The sequence below is a fragment of the Vulpes lagopus genome, chromosome 12, assembly GCF_018345385.1.
Source record: "Vulpes lagopus strain Blue_001 chromosome 12, ASM1834538v1, whole genome shotgun sequence".
NCBI lineage: Eukaryota > Metazoa > Chordata > Mammalia > Carnivora > Canidae > Vulpes > Vulpes lagopus.
The window spans coordinates 57,393,275-57,413,853 of record NC_054835.1 but is presented as its reverse complement, the minus strand read 5'-3'; the positions used below and the strand labels follow the sequence as shown (position 1 = coordinate 57,413,853).

At 53.8% G+C, this 20,579-nt stretch overlaps 1 protein-coding gene across 1 annotated transcript in view; it reads right to left on the bottom strand.

The window, feature by feature from the left end:
* Positions 1-18,757, bottom strand: part of PGS1 (phosphatidylglycerophosphate synthase 1) — a 43,368-nt gene extending 24,611 nt beyond the window's left edge. The window contains exons 1-4 of the mRNA XM_041726859.1: positions 18,664-18,757; positions 11,640-12,069; positions 3,125-3,314; positions 455-532 (exon numbers count right to left, since the gene is read on the bottom strand). Coding sequence (XP_041582793.1) covers positions 455-532; positions 3,125-3,314; positions 11,640-12,069; positions 18,664-18,757 — 792 coding nt within the window. The remainder of the gene's footprint in view (positions 1-454; positions 533-3,124; positions 3,315-11,639; positions 12,070-18,663) is intronic.
* Between the last annotated feature and the right edge of the window lie 1,822 nt (positions 18,758-20,579).

Sequence of the window (20,579 nt, the reverse complement as noted above, 5' to 3'; positions counted from 1 at the left end):
AACAGCAGCGACAGACAATATGTGTGTGAGTGAGCACAGCTGTGTTCCAATAAAGTTTTACTTATGGACAAGATATCTGAATTTCACGTGCTTTTCCTGCATCACAAATATTCTCCTCCTTTTGATTTTTTTTCTAGTCATTTGAAAATGCAAAAACTATTCTTAACCCACAGGCCATACAAAAACAGGCAACGGATTGTAGTTTGCTGAGCCCTGGACCAGCAGACAGAGCAGCCTAGGAACCCCTGTGCAGGGTGGGGAAGACATGCAAGTGAGGATTAGCCCTCCCCGAACCCTTCACTGGCCCTCCTGACATGGCCAACAACAACCAGCAGCTGGCTGTGAGGCGAAGGCCAAGAAAAGGCAGCTCAACCTCAACTCCACAGCACCACGCAGTCAGGGGGTTCAGGGTGATTCACTGCTGCCTTGGGGACCATCCCACCTCAAACCTTACCAGTTCCTGTTCCAAAGGACCTGTCCCCAGGTAGAGAGATGCCATCACCACCCGTCTCTTGGCCACTTTGATCTGGCCCTGAAAGAGGAAAACAAGTCAGTCATTGCTTCCACAGCTACTGAGAAAATCAAACAAGTAACGCCTCGGACTGAACTATCCTACACCTTCTCCAAATGGTATAAGAATTGAGCCCAAACGCTAATGGTGCCCTCCCAAATAATGACCCACAATCCTGATAAAATCCTCCCCCTGGGGTACCTGGGTAGTTCAGCGGCTGTCTGCCTTCGGCTCAAGTCGTGATCCCAGGGTCCTGGGATCGAGTCCTGTATCGGGCTCCCCATGGGGAGGAAGGCTGCTTCTCCCTCTGCCTATGTCTCTGCCTCTCTCTGTGTCTCTCACGAATAAATTAAAAAATCTTTTTAAAAGCTAAATAAACAAATAATAAAATCCTCCCCCTTAAAGACAAGACCTAACTGCACGAGACATGATGCAGCCATCAAAAGAATGAAGGAGGTCTGTGACAGCGACCTGACATCATGTCCACAATGTACTGAGATGAAAGCAGGAGTCACCCAGAGTGCAGACCATGGCCCGTTCACTGCCCCGGGGGCATGTAGGGCACAAGCAGGGCACAAGCCACCAAGAGCGGTCCCTGAGGGGCAGGGGAGGGGAGTGGGGGTGCCAAACGGCACATCACGGCACTCCCATCTGCACCTGCCACCTGCGTGGCTGGGTCTCACAATGAGCAAGCACTGAAGCACAGACCAGGCCCCAGGCACCAAGACAGAACAGATCAGTGCTCAAAGACCACAGTGTCAAGAGGCCGAGTGCTGTGTGCAGACCTGCTCCAGTGGGGAACAATGACCCCCCCTCCAGAGCTCGAAGCACCCTGCCCAGAGGGGCTGCCAGGGGCAGAAAGATGGGCGGCTTTTTCAAAGGTCTTGCTCTGGAAGGAGACGCAGAAGGACCAGGCCTCGTGGGAGGCAGGAAGCAGGAAACAGGGCGCACACACACACACCTGCTTTCCCACCAGACAGGGACGCAGCACCCACAGCCTGCGGGGCCTGCCCAGAAACACGGGCACAGGGCCTGCACACACAGAAAGCACAAGACAATTTCCCAAGTTCGCCTTCTCCTCTGTCTTGTTATTTGGGAAGAGAATGCCTGCAGGGAACACGATTACACAGAGCAATCGATGACTCAGGAACAGGCACCTCGGCTCAGGTGCTAGAACGAGGGCTCGCAGGCTGGGCAGGTGGCAGGCTGCGCTCCCCTCTCAGGGAACGAGGCCGCTTCGTGGGCCCAGGGAAGAGACACATCCCATTCGGCACAATCCCTGCATCAGAGACTCATTCAAAGGGCGTGAGAAAAGGGCTTCCTCCCAGCCTGCTGGGCCAAGCCCCAGGGCCCTTCCTGTCGTCCAGGGCTCCACCCGGGCAGGTGCACAGCCAGGGGACGGCCACGCAGAGACTCAGCCAGTCATTCACCCAGGCCTGACTAGAACACGAAGAACTGCCTCTGCAAAACCTGTTTCTTCAAGCCAAACAGATAACCAAGTAGGAGCAAAGAGCAAACCACCTTAACATCAGTTCTCCACAAAAAGGACACACAGGACTACGAGCAGCACAGGGAAGTCAGGGGACAGACATACACAGACACACACGCACACAAGCCAATTGCGTTCTGGAAGGAGCTCGTTAGAAATCAAGCTAAGTGTGGATCCACAGAACAACAGGGCAAAAGGAGAATGTGCTATTATTCAAATCAAGCACAGTTCATTCTATAGAAAAATTAATTTCTACATTTACTTCCTATTATCTACCACCATTCCACCTGCCTGACCTCATCATATTTTAATTCTAATATCACCACTAACCCAGAGAGTTCACGTTAATAAAAACTGATCAGCTTCACAATATCCCAATTAGCAGTTTGTTTGTTTGTTTTTTTCCAATTAGCAGTTTTAACTCGAATAACTAGATGAGACACGAACACCTGAGTACTCAAAGCTCAGCACCCCCAAATGCAAAGGTTAGCATCTCCACCAGGACAGAGAAGGCACAAACCTTAGACAGTCACGGGAAAGAACAGGGATCATAAGTCCTAAAACCAGGTGTCCAAATTTTCCAGTGATCTGTAAAGCCGCTTTACCGAACAAGAGAATTCCAGCCACTTCCTACATATCAAATCTCTTCCGGGGGTCAGCTGGGTCTTCATTCCCCGTACGTCCAGTCTACCAAGATGACAGCACTGTGTTCTGGTGATGTTTGCAGGGGCAGGAGGGGCCTATCATGCCGTGACTAGAATAGGTTCCTTTCTTCCCAGATATCGTTAGCAAGGACGCCCACACGCCCTCACCAGCCTCCCTTCTGATAGAACCGAGGGAATGAACCTGGGGTAAGAATCAAAATCTGGGACCTGCCCCTCACTGCCCACACACTGAGCTACTCTACCTGAGACATTAGCCACGCAGGGGAGCCTCAGATGACGGCACAACTCAAGCATTTGTAAGGCTGAAAACCTAATAGGGAGAAGAACCCACACCAATGAGCCGAGCAGCCATCAGAAACTTCCAGAACAGAAGGCACTTCTGCTCAGCACTCACCCAACCTCATGTCCCCAAGCCTGTAACTCAAATGTCTATCCCTCTCACCTGTGGACACAACTTACCTTCATAAGCTCAAAAAACTCTGCCGGGGAAGCAAGCACCCTGACGTGGGAACTGGAGACCCCGAACTCTGGGACCAGGTTCCGGATCCACTGGAACCTGTGCACGCCCTCTGGACACAGGCAGCAAGGAGGGGAGGTGACCTGGGGGACAGCCGGGGACAGCAGAGGAGCCAACAACAGCCATGGCGACCTGGTTAAAGAGACAGAGGGTCATACTTCTCAAACATTTCCTCAGGGCCTCTCTCAATTACTGGGGGACAGAGGGGAATGGTTTCAGATTTGCTGGGCTATTTTAAGTGAGCCCAAGTCAAACTCTGCAAAAGGCCTCATCCTTCAGCCTCTACTAGGTGAGCAACTTGAGCAGTGCCGGTACCTACAGATAAAACCCAAACATATAGTTGGTTCCAAACAGCTCCACATTTAGAGCAGCCACAAGTAAACTCGCAGAGCCACTGCGTGGTTAACCCCGAGGTGCCAACCAAAGTGGCCTGCAGAGAGCCGTGGACGGCCACCTGCAGCCAGGCAAGTCTGGGATAAGCGCGACCACTGGACCCCAGCTGCCAGCTGCAGGGCTACAGAGATCAGCAAGGCTTTTATTCAGGGAAGGACCCAGAAAAACGAAGTTTTCTCTTGAATAATCGATGTGGAGAGAAGAGCTGGAACAGGAGGAGCCTGGGGTGGGGGTGGAGGGCACCTCTGCAGTGGCAAGAATTCCCCCCACGGCCCTGGACACCTCGTCCTCGGGGCTCGTCTCACACACAGCTGCACCCCCAGGCTGGCAGAGACAGCAGCCACCGAGGTCCTGCTGGTGGAACCACAGGTCTGCTCCCCGCCGCTGGCACCCCCGTGGGGACGAGGAGGGGCAACACACCCAGAGCCCCACAAGAGCCCGACCCTAATCTCAATTCCAGCAGCCCGCCAATCTGCTGCGCCGCATACCCTTCTACTGCAGCTCCAAGAGGGGCTCTGGGGAAAGGGCGCTTGAACACCCCACGGCCTGAAGGGCCACAGATTCCAGGAAGATGACCTCATTCACTTGCCTCATGATAAAGCGTGAATCTTCCCAGGGCCCGCAAACGTCCCTACGCAGATGCCAGATGGCCCACAGCTGTGCTTCCCAGAAAGCCCACTGGTGGGTCCCAGCCAACTCACGCCAAGAAAACTTAAGCCAAGAAAACTTAAGTCAACGAGTGGAAGGTAACGGCTCTCTGGATCCTGGGAAGTCAGGGAGTGGCCTGGGGCCCCACAATGCAGAGGGAGCTGGCTCAGAGAGGGGGTGACCCCAGCCTGCTGACGTTCTCTGGCTTCCAGGTGATGAGCAGCAGCTTGCAAATGAAAGGCCTAGACATGTAAACGAGGGAGTGCTGCCCCATTTCCCCCAAACCATGGGCCTCACTCCTGCTGTGCTCAAAGCTCACTTCCAGGAGGAGAGGGAAGGATCCTTCAGGCCAGTGGAAAACCACGACACAATGGGAAAGTCTGCACAACACTCTATCAATTTGAAGCCCCAGAGGGGGCCTAAAGTCTAATATTCATTAATTAAACATAGTCTATTTGAGGTGGAAAACCCCACAGCACCACCACACCAACGGATCTCCAAGGCTCGCGGCACTCATCCTCTCTCAGCCTGTATGGAAAAGAACCAGGGCGCCCGCACACCCCCCCTACCCGGGGCCACGCCGTCAGTCCACACATCCCGCCCAGGGGCCAGCAGCCTCCAAGCGGCTCCCCAGAAGAAGGCTGCAGAGACTTGTCCTCGGCACACAGCAACCCAGGGAGGGCACATGTGGACTCGGGCCGCGCCCCCAGGCATCGGGTGAGCACTGTCCTGTCCTGCGGGGGCACAAGGGAAGAGCAGTCCAGCCCCAGCCCCCCCAAACCTGGCAGCCTCGCGGGCTTACACACCTGAAGTCATCTAAGAACAACATAAGAGAAAATGCCACCATTAATTAAAGGTGGACATGTGCAGGACGTGTCCTTCGAGTGTCCGGCCAGGGGAGCTGGTGGTGTTGAGAGGGGTGTGCAGGGGAGCCCGCTCCAGGCAAGGGAGGGCTGAGCAGATGGAAGACGTGGGCACTGGCAAACACCATGAGCGGGAAAGCCCGGGAGGGTCTCCACAGCCAGGCCAGAGGACAGACACACGGGGACACGGACGGATGGACACGCGCGCCCACACAAACTCGGTCCACCGTCAGCCCCGTCCTGCCCCGGGGAGGCACCGGGCAGGCTCAGGCGGGCCAGGCTCCGGGCCCCGGGCTGCCTTGGGCAGGACTCGTCCCTGCCAGGCAGCTCTCCCTGGGAATGTTCCATCAAGGCCTCCATCCAAGATTTGTTGAGGGCTTTTTTATGTTGGCTTCCTGTTTAATCTGTGTACTGACAGGTTTATTTTTGCTAGAGAGGAGGAGCTGAAAGCCAAATCGGAGCAGGAGTCGTGCAGGGGGAGACCCAACCCTGGACTGGCAATTTTATGCACCCAAAGAGGAAGGCACTCTGAGGAGCAAAGCATTTTATGAAGGCCCCCCCCGGTGACAGCACGGACGTTGGGAAAACCATATCTGGACAGGTGACACTCAAAATCTAACTGAAGTGCTTCAGCCAGGACAGAAGTAGCCAAGCCCAAGTCTGCTTAGGGGCTCATTCTTTCTCATTCTTTTCTTTCGCCTCAGCCAAAAGCCCACGGGGGGTTAGTTCCCGCTTTCCACAGCCTAACTCCTGGGAATCTTCCCAGAAAAGGTTGCTCCTGGTGCTAGCAGCACCCCCAGCGCACAATAACCCCAGTCTCTGGGGGCGACCACCTGCACAGGCAAGTCCCCTCACCCCTTCTTGGCTTACTAAGAAACCACATATCCCAGGTCAGGAACTGAAGCCCCGAGAGATCTGAGGAGCTGTGGTTACTTTACCAAAAAAGCAGAGCCAGATCACACACACCATTCAGAGAACTCAACCAGCACACACACCGGTTTCCACACCTAGACCTGGACTCCCCTGAATCATCTTTCTAAGACCATCTAGCTCCCATTTCTAGTTACAAAAAAGAGGAAGTGGTGGGGGTAGGGGACCAGATAATAGCGTCGGCCGACTCACAAATATCATGGTTGGAGAACAGGGGCCAGGGCAAGCCCCTAGGGACGCTCCAGCGAGCGGGCGGAAGAGGCAGCAACAGCAAACAAAGCAAACAGATCTCTGGCCAATAGCCCTAATGGGGAAACGAACCAGCAGGCTCCATGAAGGGCAGGCTCCAGCCACCCACGGGACACCTGACTGTGGGGACAGGTTCAGCCATGGGATTTAAGGCTTCTCGTGGAATCTGGGGAGCAGGCAGGGTCTAAGTGAAGACCCCTGACCTCGGGCCCTTTCTCCACCCATGGAGAAACCTGTGTGGGCAGAGTAAGGGTAAGGCTTCAGGGCGGCTCTAGGAGGGCACAGGGAACAAGAAGGGAGGAGGGTACGGAGGGGTGGGACATGTCTCCGACCATCTCTACAAGAGAAATCCACATCTGAACTGCCTTGACTAAGGATGCTCTTGTCCGTTGGGCCCCTGGATGTTGGGGTGGGGGGGCACTAAGTAAAGACAGCGGAAGCCTGCCTGTCCCCAGGACAGTCTGAGGTGGGACAGGCACCCCAGACCTCCCGCCAGGCATGAGAAGGCAGTGGGATTTAGTTCAGAATAACCAGCCATTCGGAAACAGAGCAGAAGAGCCGCTGAGACACAACCAAACAGCTATTGCCACAGGGAGCCTCAGGGAAAAGAGAAGGCATTTCTCCTTTTTGCAGGGAGACTGGAGTTTTCCATTTCACCAAACATCTTGAAGCTGCATGTGCTCCATGGAAAAATACTGGCACACCTTGCGTTTTTTCTTTGTCTGGATGTGCAACGATGTGCCTGGAGGTCCAACCAAGTTCCTACGTGGCCAGCGGTGAGGTGCCAATAAAGAAAGAATTACACCCAGGTCTACACTTTACCTTCACGCATCCCCTCCACGGCCTCTTTGCCTCAGAGGACACAGGCCTGCCCCCCAGGGCACAGAGCCTCACCCATCACCCACCACCAGTGGGAAAAGTAAGCTGGCCAACCTCTTGGGGTCTTTTTAAAAGAGGGGCTCTGGGGCTCTGAACAAAGAACACAGTGATACGGGAAGACCATCTTCCTACACGAAGCACAAATCCTCGGCAGATGGTACAGGAGTTCCACCCTCCATCCCGTACCGTACACGGGGCATTTGCCAAGTGGCCCCCACTCTGGGCTCCATCATGCTCTGAATCCATGAGCCCTTCTGGAACTGTACGATAAGATTCGTGGTACAAGCTCTGTGGCTTGGATCCCATCCAAATCTGTACAAAATGATGAAGAAAGAAATTCTTAAAAGAAACTAAGTTCTGTGGATTGCAATATTTTCAGAAACTACTTTTGAAGAAACCCCCCCCCCTCCTCCCCTCAATCATGCACATTTAAACGTCAGAAAGTGAGCTGAGGAGAAAAGAGCAACAGTCATAGCACTTCCTGAGAAGAACTCAACAGACTACGTGAAGGCACCATACTTCCTGCGTCCCCAGCAGCAGGCGGCCCTTCCTGACTAACGCAACACCAGAGTCCAAGAAAGGGAAGTGAGTGTGAATTCCCGTAGGTTACAAAAGACCAACGGCCGGCTGAACTCCCACAAGAAGTCCAGCACGGGAGGCCAGGCTGCCAGCATCTGACTACATGCTGACCAGATGACTGTCCTCTTGACTTGCCCAAAAGGAAGTCCATCACATCCAGGGGCCAGAAAGCTAACTGTAACCCACAATGCACCTCGGGGCGGGGGGGCAGAGTGGAAGGCACAGCAAAGGGCCTGCCGAGAACCCATCACATGTTCTACTAATGCAAAGGCTTTGACCAGCCGGACTTCCCAGCAGTCTTGAAAAGAACTCGTTTACATGAATCAGATCACATGTTTACAAGTGGATTATCTATCAGAATACTTTAATCCCGGGCTCGCAGCTATCTCTCTAGGAGCGCCCAACTGCCTGACCCAGCCTAATTCGTCACCAGCTGCAACGTGTTCAGGGGATGCTCATGCTAATATGAACTCAGTAAAGCTACAATTTCAAAATCTGTCAGTTGTAAATCTTATTCCAATCCCCTGTGAAATCAGACTTGAATTATTTGGGGAAATTATGCTTTGATTCTAAATATCCCCCTCCCACCCATTGTACTACTATAAATAAACCAAGAGATGGCTCTACTAAACTCTTAATGAGTAATGAACATCACAAAGTTCACAGAAAAAAAGTAATTTCTGGAAATCTGGTGGTCCCTCAGAGTGGAAACTACTAACAAGCTAAACCGGAGCATGCTGACCTGCCACTACGTCATTTGTCTAACTGAAAGAACGGTCTTCTGGTTATCTGTCTCCCTCAGAACTCAGGGAAGTTAGGAACCTCCTCACCACCTCTCACCCTCACCCTCACCCTCACCCTCACACACACACACACACACACACACACACACACGCACAGACCTCGAAGAGAAAATGGGAGTTGAGTCTCAAAAATGAAGCCCTTTCTGCACATACAGCTCAGGCTGAAAATCATTTGTTTGGGTTTTTTAGAGAAGGAGGCCACAAAGAAAATATTTCCTTGTATGGCAGGCAAGCTCAAGATTAGGAACTAGCGCCCTCCTGACACGTTTCCCCCTCAGTCCCATCTACTCCAAACGAGTCATTTGGAGTCTGAGGACTCCAACCCACTACTGCAAGGCACTGTTTCCCCGCCGCCTCCAGTTCCCAGCTCCAGACCCATCAGTCGGCTGGACACTGGACACCTCTGCTCTGACACACCTGGATACAACTTAAGGCGCCCAAACTCACCGTATCATCACCCCCCACACCCAGTCCTCTTTCTTACTCCCCATTTTGGTGAAGCGTGCCTCCATCCGTACAGTCAACCAAGTCTCCCTACACACACACACACACACACACACACACACACACCGGAGCTGACTCTAATCCCTTCCACTCCGCACCACCTCAGGCCTAGACCACCACCATCAAAGGAAACTGGACAGGCAATCTCAGAGCTTGCCTCCCTGGGTCTCAGCCCGGAGGACGAGCTTGCTCTGGCTCCCCCCCTTTTCCCCCATCCCTACTCAGCACCCCCAGTCAGCTCCTGGAAACCTGTGGCACCTCAGAACTGCCACCTCTGCGGCTACAATCATCAGCCCACACCACTCATCACTCTCCCCTGAACACCAGCTCCCCCTTCTTTATCCAGCCTGCTCCTATTCTCCAACACTACAGCTCTGAGATCACCCCTACCAAGAAGCTTTCCGTGACCTCCTGCTGGGCCTCGTAGATGCTGCCATGACCTTCTACTTTACCTTACTATTACTGTCAGCTTATGGGTCTGAGCATCCTGAAGATGAGGCTAGGTCTTTATCTTTGCTTCCTCGGTACCTAGCACACAGCCCAGAAGTGCTTGCTACATGCATGCTGAATAAATGAATGAGCTTAGCAGTCCACAGTAATAACAAGCGAAATGCCTGCTCAAGAGAAAAACAACAGTATTTCTAGATCACTAACTGGAAGTAACTTTAAGTAGCGTTCTCTGTCACTACAACTAACAAGGAGACCACTGCAATGAAAGAGCCCGCTCTCCACTCCTGTTAGCCACGACGGTTCACCAGGCACTCCAACAGTTGAGTCAGACTGGCAAGCTAAAAATCTGAAAAAGTCTAAGCTCATGACTACACAGAACTCTTATCAATGAATCAACGATCAGAGTTACAAGAAACCACACCATTCGGGGAATGAGGAGTTTCGAGGTACAACCAATGGGGGAGAAACGAAAGTCAGCAACCACTAGAGGATGAGTGGCCATACAGCCCAGAGAAACCCCAAACACCAAGGCCACAGAGTCAGGAAAACCTGCAAACGGGGTAAGGCCAAGAGGAAAAAGAAAAGAAAAGTAAAGAAGCTCAGAAGCTACGGTGTTGTAACAACACTGGTCAAAGCGCTCATCCTCAGTCCTAGCAGAACATTCTAAGGACTATAAAACACTAATTTCTTTAAAACACAAAACCTGTGTTTCTTTCAGTGAGTTTCTGATTTAATTGCTGACCCAGAGGTACAACTCTCTCTTTCTCGCGCTCTCTCCCGGCTTCTTCAAAAAGAAACATGGTGCCACACCGACTGCACCCATTTCCAAAAAGGACTTGGGGAAAGAAGTCGGTCTAGACCACCCCCTGCTCCCCGAAAAGACACTCAAATGTCTTTTTCAAAAGAAGGTGTGGAGATTGCCCCAACGCCCCTTAGTAGTCCATTCCAACAGTAGCCAACAATGAACCATAAAGTGTTTTTTTGTATTGTCTAAACATGTGTCTGGTTTAAACAGGAAAATGTCCTCCATATAGTTTTTAACCAGGGAGACGACAAAATGCCTTGAACGCCTCGTCTTGGAGGAGGGAACATTTCTTGAAACCTTAAACCAAACTTCCCAGAGGTCTGATGCCAAGACGTAGAAGTCATCTGATTTCACCACCCGCTGCAATGGCCCCGGTCTTGGCTAAGCACCAACTCCAGAAAACGCAGAGGCCGCCTCCTCCAGGCCCCGCCCCCGCCGGGCTGCGCTGTCGGTGCGACTCCAAGCCATCCTGACCATTCAGCAGGCTTCTGAAGGCCTCCGGACTGATGCGATCACCTAAAAGCCAACCTACAAGCCACCCTGAACGAACCGGACTCGGATTTCTGCTGAACGTCATCCACTACAACCCAGGACGAAGCACGTTCCTTCCCATAAGCAGATCCGTGCGCGAAAGCCACGATGTCCCATCTCACTCAAGCCAGCACAGATCAAAACCTAAGCTAAGGCAACCTCTTCTAAAGGATGCGCATCTAAGATCCGCGTGTGCGTGTGTGTGTGGTTTTTTTTTTTTTTAATCTTTTCAGGAGTCAAGTGTAAGGCTTGAGTCTGATAAGAAAACCATTTGCACACAAGAAATCTTTTTTTTTTTTTTTTTTTTTTTTTTGCCCTTTTCCTCTTTTCCTGTAACATCAGCAATAACAGCAGGCCTCTTAGGTCAGCGTGCTCTTGGCAAATGTTGACTTTGAAAGACCACTGCCTGGACAAACGGCTTCAAAGCCGCCTCCGCCACTTACAGAAGTCACTTCAGGGCTTTTCCAGTACGCCGGCCCTTTGAAGAGCGTGAAGAGGGTTCCGAGTGGTTCCTCTCCCCACCCCCGCCCCCACCCCCCGCCCCGGCCCGGCCCGGCCCGGGAGCCCCGGACTCGGGGTTGCTTCACAGCCCTCTCGGGCAGGGAGTGCGAAGCGCTGCACGCGCCCGATGCGGGCCGGGCTCATCCACCCCGCAGCCAGGGCCGCGCGAGCAAAACACCCTCCAACGCCCGCCGCCAGGGGCCCCGGGGCGCCCGCCCCGCCCCCACCCCACCCCCCGCGTGAGCGCTCTCCCGGCGCGCAGGGGAGGCAGGGCCGCGCCCCCGCTCCCGCCCCCGCCCCGGCCGGCCCGGCCTCCCCTCACCTCCTGCGCCGGCGGTCCCGGTTCCTGCCCAGGCGGTCGGACAGGCGCCCCAGGAGCGCGGCCAGGCCGGGGCGGCCGGGCAGCAGGCCCAGCAGCCGCCTCCAGAGCACCGGTCCCGCTGCCGCCGCCGCCGCCATGGAGACTCGGCGCTTCCGCTTCCGCTTCCGGCGCGCAAGAACTTTATTGACAGCGGCGCTCGCGGACACGGACAGGTGTGCGGGAGGCGCGCGGGGCGCAGGCGCAGCGGGCTGAGCCCCGCCCCGCCCTCGGCCACGCCCACTGCCCCGCCCCCAGCGCCTCGGCCACGCCCCCAGCCCCTCGCCTTGCTGGCCCGGGAGGACCTCCCGGCGCCCAAGCTCCCGGGCAGGTGCACGGGGCCCGAGCTGCGCCTTCCGCAGCTGGCCTTCGGGAGGAAGGCGGTGCACGGGGCCTGAGAGGCGGAGAGCTGGGAGAGAGAGGGCTCTGATCCGAAACGTGGGTTCCTCCGCGGACCCACACGGACGGGGACTTGGGAACCTGGAGAGCGGTGGGCGATCGGCACATCCTACCTGATTGTCCCAGGAGGGGGTTGTGAGGGTTCGAGGGTGTGGACACCCTGGATGCAGGGCATTCCGCGTTGCGTGCCCACCCAGGTAACCCCAGGAAGTCAGTTACATGCTCCCTGCAAAAGTGTTCATCACAGCATCCTTGGCCATATCAGCAATGTGGAAGCAATGGACAGGGGGGGAGTTGGTGAAATAAATAATGTGCATCACTTTTTTTGGGGGGGGGAGACCCCCATAAGATACCCATTCTTACCCATAAAGAATCACCTCCCAGAAGGACGTTTAAAGACACGAAGTGTAAAATCCAAATTTCCTACTGAGTAGCATAGAGCTTATCTCAAAGGGAAAATGAGAAATTGGAGGGAGTATTGTGTAAAGACAGAAATGAATACACCAGGGGATCCCTGGGTGGCGCAGCGGTTTGGCGCCTGCCTTTGGCCCAGGGCGCGATCCTGGAGACCCGGGATCGAATCCCATATCAGGCTCCCGGTGCATGGAGCCTGCTTCTCCCTCCACCTGTGTCTCTGCCTCTCTCTCTCTCTCTGTGACTATCATAAATAAATAAATAAATAAAAAGAAAAGAAATGAATACACCAAATGTAAATACGCCAAAATGCTAACGTTGGTTATTCGGCGCTATCCAAGAATTCCCAATTGTTTACAAGCAACGGGCATTTCAGATTGTTTTAATTTTTCCTTCACGATTAAATAGCTTTACAAACACAAGGTGGAATTTGATTCAACCCTTCCCGAGTTAGAAGTGGTGAATCATCAAATTTCCTAATTTCCAGTAACTAGAATGAGACCATGCATTGCATGTTTCCAGTTTTGCGCAGCGCCTGGGACACTGGGTGGTTGCAGAGTCAAGTTGTTGAATGCCTTCACCATGATGCTCCATGGCCGCCACAGGAGCATCCTACCCATCCTGAAAAGAGCTAACAGCTTCTTTTCATAGGCTGTGCTTTGTCGGGTGAGGTATTAATTGAGACAAACAACCACAGTATCGTCCCATTGGAAATTTCCGATCTGAAATAAATTGTACTAACACACAGTGATATTACAGCATGGTAAGTTAAACTCGTAAGTATTTGCATTACGTATAAACAGCAGGCAATGACCCAGGCACTTCTGAAGCCACACACTTCATGGCTGCTTTGAAACTACAACCAGAATGAGGCAACCACGGCTTTATCCTAGGACACACACGTTTAGAAGTTGCAAAATTTTTTGAATAATGGTTTTCAGAAATTGAGCAATCTTCCTAATGGTTACATTTACACGATGACAACATAAACACTTTCTACCAGGAGATCTCTCTCCCTTTTTTTTAAAGATTTTATTTATTAAAAAATATTTTATTTATTTATTTATTCATGAGAGACACACAGAGAGAGAGACAGAGACAGAGACACAGGCAGAGGGAGAAGCAGGCTCCATGCAAGAAGCCCCAAATGGGACTCGATCCCAGGATTCCGGGATCGCTCCCTGGGGCAAAGGCAGGCGGTGCTAAACCACTGAGCCACCCAGGCATCCCCCCATCTACCAGGAGATCTCATCTAGGCTGATTCGTGAGAAAAAGTAGAGGAGATGACATTCTCAGGTGACACAGGTGGCCCAGAGAGGTGTGGGAGTGCTCCAAGCTGCTTGGAGGGCCAGTGGTCTAGGGACTGCTGCTGGGCCCTCCACTCACACCTTGATGACCTTTGGAGCAGGTCATCGGCTGAGACCCCTGGTGGCTGGAAAGCCCATCCGCTGAGGCCCCCTTCACCTTCTTGCCCTCAACCACTGCCTTCTGGTTAATCTCACTGGCTCCTTCCTGAACAGGAGGTGCCAGGGTTAGAATGGCAGAGTTGATGGGACGGATGACAGATATCAGGTCTTCCCAAAAGGAAAAGGAAACGCATTCATTGGAAGGAGAGTTGACGTCAGGGAGTGGTGGGCTGCTGCCCCTGATAGCAAAGCCGCTCTCCGGGGCAGGAAACACCAGGAAATCCTGAGCCAAGGGCCTGGGCCTCACTGTCTGTGATTCACACCCGAACCGAAAATCATGTCAATGCCCGCACGGAAGGCCTGTCTTCCCTGAGCTTACTTTGTGTGCAAGGGTCTCTCTCAGTCCCGGGGCTGTTAGCAAATTCAAGGAGGGGGAGGCAGGCCGGCCCATCTTCTCCCTCCAGCAATGACCCTCCCTCTCCTTCTGAGGAGCCCACTTTGGTTCCTGAATAAGTGGCTTATGTACCAGGACAGGATGAAGCCAGCCTTGGGGCCCCCGCCTGCCTTTGCCTCCGTTCCTCTACTTGGTCACTACCCAGCCTTACCAGCTGGCCTTTTCTCGATCCCCCCTCCCCCAAATACACACACACACACACACACACACACACGTGCAGCCACCTGAGGATCTTTGCTTAGTTGTTCCATTGGCTCACAGCATATCCCCCAGCTCCTCTCGTCCTTCTGAGCACCATGCTTCCCCTAGAAACACGTCCCAGCCCCATTTATCCTGCCTATCACATACTGTGATCTAATCTTTTTTTTTTTTAATTTATTTATGATAGTCACAGAGAGAGAGGGGGGGGCGGGGCAGAGACAGAGGCAGAGGGAGAAGCAGGCTCCATGCACCGGGAGCCCGACGTGGGATTCGATCCCGGGTCTCCAGGATTGCGCCCTGGGCCAAAGGCAGGCGCTAAACCGCTGCGCCACCCAGGGATCCCACTGTGATCTAATCTTATTTACTGGTTTATTGTTTTTTGTGTGTGTGTTTACTGAAGTACAGTTGACACACAATGTTCCATTCGTGTCAGGTGTACAACACAGTGATTCAGCCTCTCCCCACAAGTGAGCTACCACCCGGCACCATACCACACTATTATAATACCATCCACTCTGCGCCCCGTGATTCCTTCCACCCCCAGGACTGACCTCTCATAGCTGGAAGCCTGGACCTCCCATTCCCCTTCACCCTTGTTGCCCATCTCCCCACTCCCTGTTCCCCATGCCCCAGAATGGGAGCCCACAGCGCCCTGTGTGCTCTGAGCACCCTAAGCAGGACGCCCCGCCAGCAGAAGCTGGCTCTGCTCACTCCAGTTTAATGAAGGCCCATGTGGCTGGAGGAGGCGAGCTCAGGAGCTTCCTGGCTGTGAGTCTGTGCTTTTCCACCGACGGTGGTAGGAGAAACAGTGACTTGCCCTCCTGGGAACTTATTGACCTGCTGCCACAGATCAGTTTGCTAACCTGGCCGCCCAGGCCTACCTTTGGGGGCTGGTTTACCTGAGCCTGCCATCTGCCTTCAGGCCACCAGCACTTTTCCTGCCTTCGTTTCCCTGAGATACATTCTCCTGACTTAGCTGTTACTCTGATCTTTCCTCGTTCTCGATGCCCTTTCCTTCCAAACTAAGACCTAACCCCAACCCTCCCTGGCATACGGCAGGTGCTGTTCCCCCAGAGCAGGGGCTGGCAAACATTTCCTTCAAGGGATCCACTAGTAAACACTTGACACTTTGGGAGCCAGGTGGCCTCGGTGACAACTACCCAATCTGGTACAAAAGCAGCCACGATCAATGCCAATGAGCACAGCTGTATTTCCAATGAAATTTTATTTACAAACAGTCTGTCAGCCTGTGTGCCATGATTTGCCAACAAAAGACATTCAGATGATACCTTTTCCCATGGCCATAGCCGGGTACCAGGCAGGAGCCCTGCCAGGCCTGAGTGGCCCGTCTTCTTGCACCAGGGACCTGAGGGGGCTGGGGCTGCGGGGAGGCCCAGAGAAGCTGAAGGTTGTGGAAAACAAATTTGCCAAACTCTGAAGCTCAAAACAGCCACCTCTGGGGTAGGGGTGGGGAGCTGGTCAAGGTTCTCAAATTTATCATTTAAACTTCTCAGTGTCGAAAATCTTGTCATCTGCAAAACAAAACACCTATTGCTCAATGGTGCTCCATGCCTCCCTGCCGCGAAGAGGCCAGGGATAATCTGGCAATCCATCAACAAGAAGCCAGGGCCCAAATTTCTGGAAATGCCTCCTGGGCAGAGCATGCTGGTTTGTTTCTCTGTCGCTGGTGAGGGATAAATGTAGCTCTCAGTTTCAGGGGAATCTCAGCCTCTTGTGGCGTGGCAGGCAGCCAGCGCCACCCCAGCGAGGAGCTGCATGCCTCCTCCTGATGCAGCAGTCCTGTGAGGCGGGAAACACTGAGGCCCATGGCCAGTTCTGTCCCAGGGAATCCCGGGCTCCCTGGGTCCGGCCTGGGAGAGCTGCTGGGGGCTCCCTAGAGGAAGCCCACCCTGCCATTGCCACGCCCTGCTTCTCCCTGCCTGACCCCCAGGGCGAATTGAAACAAGAGGTTAAGTGTGCCCTGGGCCTTGCATGCAAAGCCCTCTCGGGATAGGTCTTGCTTGATGAGTTGAGGCCAAATCAGACCAGGCCCAAGCAGGTGGGACTCCCAGGACGGGGTGTGATTTATTTCCAGTGTTTGGAATTTAGGAAAGAGACTCAAAGTAAATCCCCTGACGCCAATCACCCTTTTCGCCCTTTAGCCTAGAGGGAGGAGGTGGGCAGACAGAGGCCAGGTGAGGTTGCTGCCTCCATGCCTGGGGCTCCTGGCAGGGAGGGGAGGCCAGTCCTGGGGGTGGCCCTGTGTTGAGCTGGAGAGGCCTCGTCCCACGTAAATGGCCAGTGGAGACCCTCCGGGATGTAGTCCCAATGATGCCAGGTCATCTAGTTTTCCAAAGAAAGTCCCAAATTCAGACGTGAACGTGAAATGTAGAGGAACGTGAAATTTCTGATTTGAAAAAAATTATTTTTTTAATTCCATGCAATCCAACCATTGCACCTGTAGGTCGTGTTCAGCGTATACTTCACCACTTCCCACGTGTCTATTGGTCTATTTGAAAAGGTCCCAGGCGCCCTGGGAAGACAAGTAGATCACAGTTCATCTGTTTGTACCTGTTGATTGTATTGCCTCTTCATAAAATGCATTTTAAGTTTCAAAGTTCCAAAAATCAGAGAACGTACCTGACCTATCTCTCAGGGGTTGAAGGGAGTGTGATGTTCTCACCTTGTCAGCTTGTAGCTGCTTCAGGTGGAGCCTGGAAGCAGGGAGCTAAGGCCTCTAGTAGGTGGGAGAGAGGGGCAGGAGGGAGCAGAGAAGATGCTCGGCGGCAGAGCGCGGACACCCTGACACTGGTGGTGTGCTGGTCCCAGGCTCTGCTTGCTCCTGGCACCTACAAGCTGGGAAACTTTGGGAGGTCAGGTGACCCCCTCCAGACCTCAGCTTCCCATCAGCCTGCATGTGTCACATCCTCAGGGATTCCCCTCAGCCGTCCCCCCAATAGATTCAGTCTCCCCGTAATATGCTCACACAGAGACACACACACACCCCCCAAGACTTTTCCTTTATAGTACTTAGTGCAGTCAAAATTAATCAATCATGACATCAATTGTGGGAGAATCTTGTCCTTCTGGAAAGAATCTGAGCTTCGTGAGGACCCAAACCGATACATTCTAGGTACCCTGCTCAATTTCTGACACATAGTAGGTTCTCGATCATTATCTCTTAAAGGAATGAATGTATGGGATCCCTGGGTGGCACAGCGGTTTGGCGCCTGCCTTTGGCCCAGGGCGCGATCCTGGAGACCCGGGATCGAATCCCACGTCGGGCTCCCGGTGCATGGAGCCTGCTTCTCCCTCTGCCTGTGTCTCTGCCTCTCTCTCTCTCTGTGTGTGACTATTGTAGATTTAAAAAAAAAAAAAAAGGAATGAATGTATGAATGAATGAGTGTGTGGTTTTGTAAAATAAGTCTTGCAAGAGCGAGAAGTGACTCGGGGTAGGTTCACCAGCTCCAGAAATCTGGACTGCCACTAGCATTTTGTTTGCAAATGTAGGGGGCTTATGGAATTCTGGGGAGGAGACAGTACATATCTGAACTACACACTGTGAGGCCAGATGAGTGCAGCATGAACAGAGAAGTGGGAAGGCAGGACATGGGAGACCCACCTCCATGTCACGCTTAGGACCTCACCTCTGTCCCTGATAGAGACCCCACCTCCTACTCCCTCTCACTCCTTCTTCTTCTTCTTCTTTTTTTTTTTTTGCCTCTCACACCTTCTTATACACCCCTTGCCACTGTGGCTGGTTCCAGACCTTGGGAGCCAGAGAGAGGGTGCATGTTTCCCCTTTGAACTTGCCCAAGAATCAGTGCCTGACAAAGTGCATGCCAGTGTGTGCTTCACAATGTAGAGGAGCCAAGGACCTTCCCAATGGTGCCACACCCCCGAATGGGGCATTCAGGAGGTCCCCATGGAGATCTCACCACCTGCAGGAAGCTTACTGTAGGCTGTGGGGGGAGGGGATCAGTGCAGATGCTACACACACACACACACACACACACACACACACACACAGGAAGGTGAGCAACACCTGACCCAAGAACCCCATGGGTCAGGGGCTCCCAGCTGCCTGGCTCCAGGGACCAACCATCTGGTTTACCATAGGCAAGCTCTTGCACCCAGTTGTCCTCCAGCAGCCCTCGGGTATCCGGGGCCCAGGGCAACAGCTCCGGGGAGCCAGCCTCACTCCTCATCCCCCTTGCCAGGCTCTCCTTCTCCTGGGCACTGCCACTTTAGCTCTGGGCGCTGGGCCAGGCCTCACTTGCATTGCAGCCTAGATAGATGGTTCACCACGGCCTCTTCCCAGAACTGCCCGCTGCCCTGGTGTCTGTTCCTGAGTGCGGGCGCGGGCACAGCAGCTGCTTCAGGGCGAATGGAGACTATTCCCATCCCAGTCCCGGACAGAGCAGGGTTTGTTGGTTTGGGGTCAGGAGAGACAGTTGGCTGGAAGTTAACTGCCCCATTCTCTACCCCCAACCCAGAACTTGGAACAGATGTGGATTCCTCATGGAGCAGTAGGAAGAAACTTCCCTCCCCCCAAGATGAGCCCCACACACTTCACACCCTCTGAGCCCTCCTAAAGTCTCCCCCACTCCCCCACCACCCTCCCACCGCCCCTCTGTGGGTGGAAGAATGGGCCCCCCCCCGAGGGCAGGGGTTGGAGCTCTGGCCCAGCCCAAGCCCCAGAGGGAACAAGGAATCTGAAAAGGCAGGGTGGGTGAGTGGGTGGGTGGGTTGGTGAAGTGTTTTCCTTCCCCTCCCTCGGCACTTTTTCTGGGAAATGCCAGAGGCCAGCTGGGCCTGGAATGTCAGGCTTGAAAGAACTCCTCCACTGCTGCAGACTTCAGAGCCACAAACCTTTTCATTAGCTTCATGGCCCCTCCCAGCAGGAGCAAATGCCACAAGCCATTGTCCTGGCTTCCCTGGCCCGCCTTTGGGGATTGTCAAAAGCAGGGAGGAGAGATCAGGGTCCACCTGTGGTGAGATCCCTCCCACCTTTCCCCCAGCCCTGGTAGGTCTTGTCTGCCACAGCCCTGCGGCCAGCAAGGCCTCCCACACATGGACGGGGCCTCCTCGGGGAGGGAATAAGATGGATAGCCCAGTGAAGCCAGGCCCCGGAGGAGCCACACTGGGGCAGCAGGGGACTCAGCTTCCGAGAGGTCTGCTGAGACACAGGCCCCCTGCATCCTCTTCAAATTAGGTGAAAAAAATGGAAGGGGGGGGCGGGGCAAGAGAGGAGAGGCCTCACTGCCTCCTAGCACTAGACTAGAAGCTGCAGAGGGAAGGAACCAGATTCTTTCTCCCACCACCGTTACCCCAGGTCTGGTCAACCAACCGGCAAGTAGTAGGAGCTCAATCAACGTGGAATAAGCAAGACAAAACCACGGGCCAGGCAAACCTAGGCTGCCTTCTTGTGCCATAGGAAGCCCACCAGTCTTAAAGACAGAGAGAGGCCGAGGGCCTGGTATTGAGCAACTCTGTGGTCTGAGGCCAGTCTCCTAACCCATCTGGGTGCAAATGAGGCCTCTGAACAATGGCAACCTTACAGCCCGCCCCCAGGCTGGCCAGGAGACAAGAAGAGCATCTATGTGAGTTTGGGACCTTGTGTTCACCAGGCCAGGCCATAGCTTCCCATGACCACCCCACAGGCGCCAGGGTTCCCATCTAGGAGGTTTGGGGAAGAGCTCATCATCTGTCACTCAGCATGAGTAAGTGGAGCCCCACAGGCAGCTGAAACCACTGTGTACTTCCCCTCTCTCATGAATGAATCTGTATTATCTTTATGACCAAGCACCTTTGCCTGGAAATGGGATCTGACTTCATAGAAATTCTGCAGAGGGAGAGATTAGAAAGCTGGAGTCTCCTAAATCCCATAGCCAGGAAGATAGCGGGTGGGGCAGAGGGGCCAGACCCAGATGGGCTTTTCTCCCCAGAGCCCCCAGGAGGTGGGGAGGGTGAGAGCGGCAACGCCCTAGGTCTGCTTGGCTTTGGGCATCTCTCTTGCCTGGAAGAGGG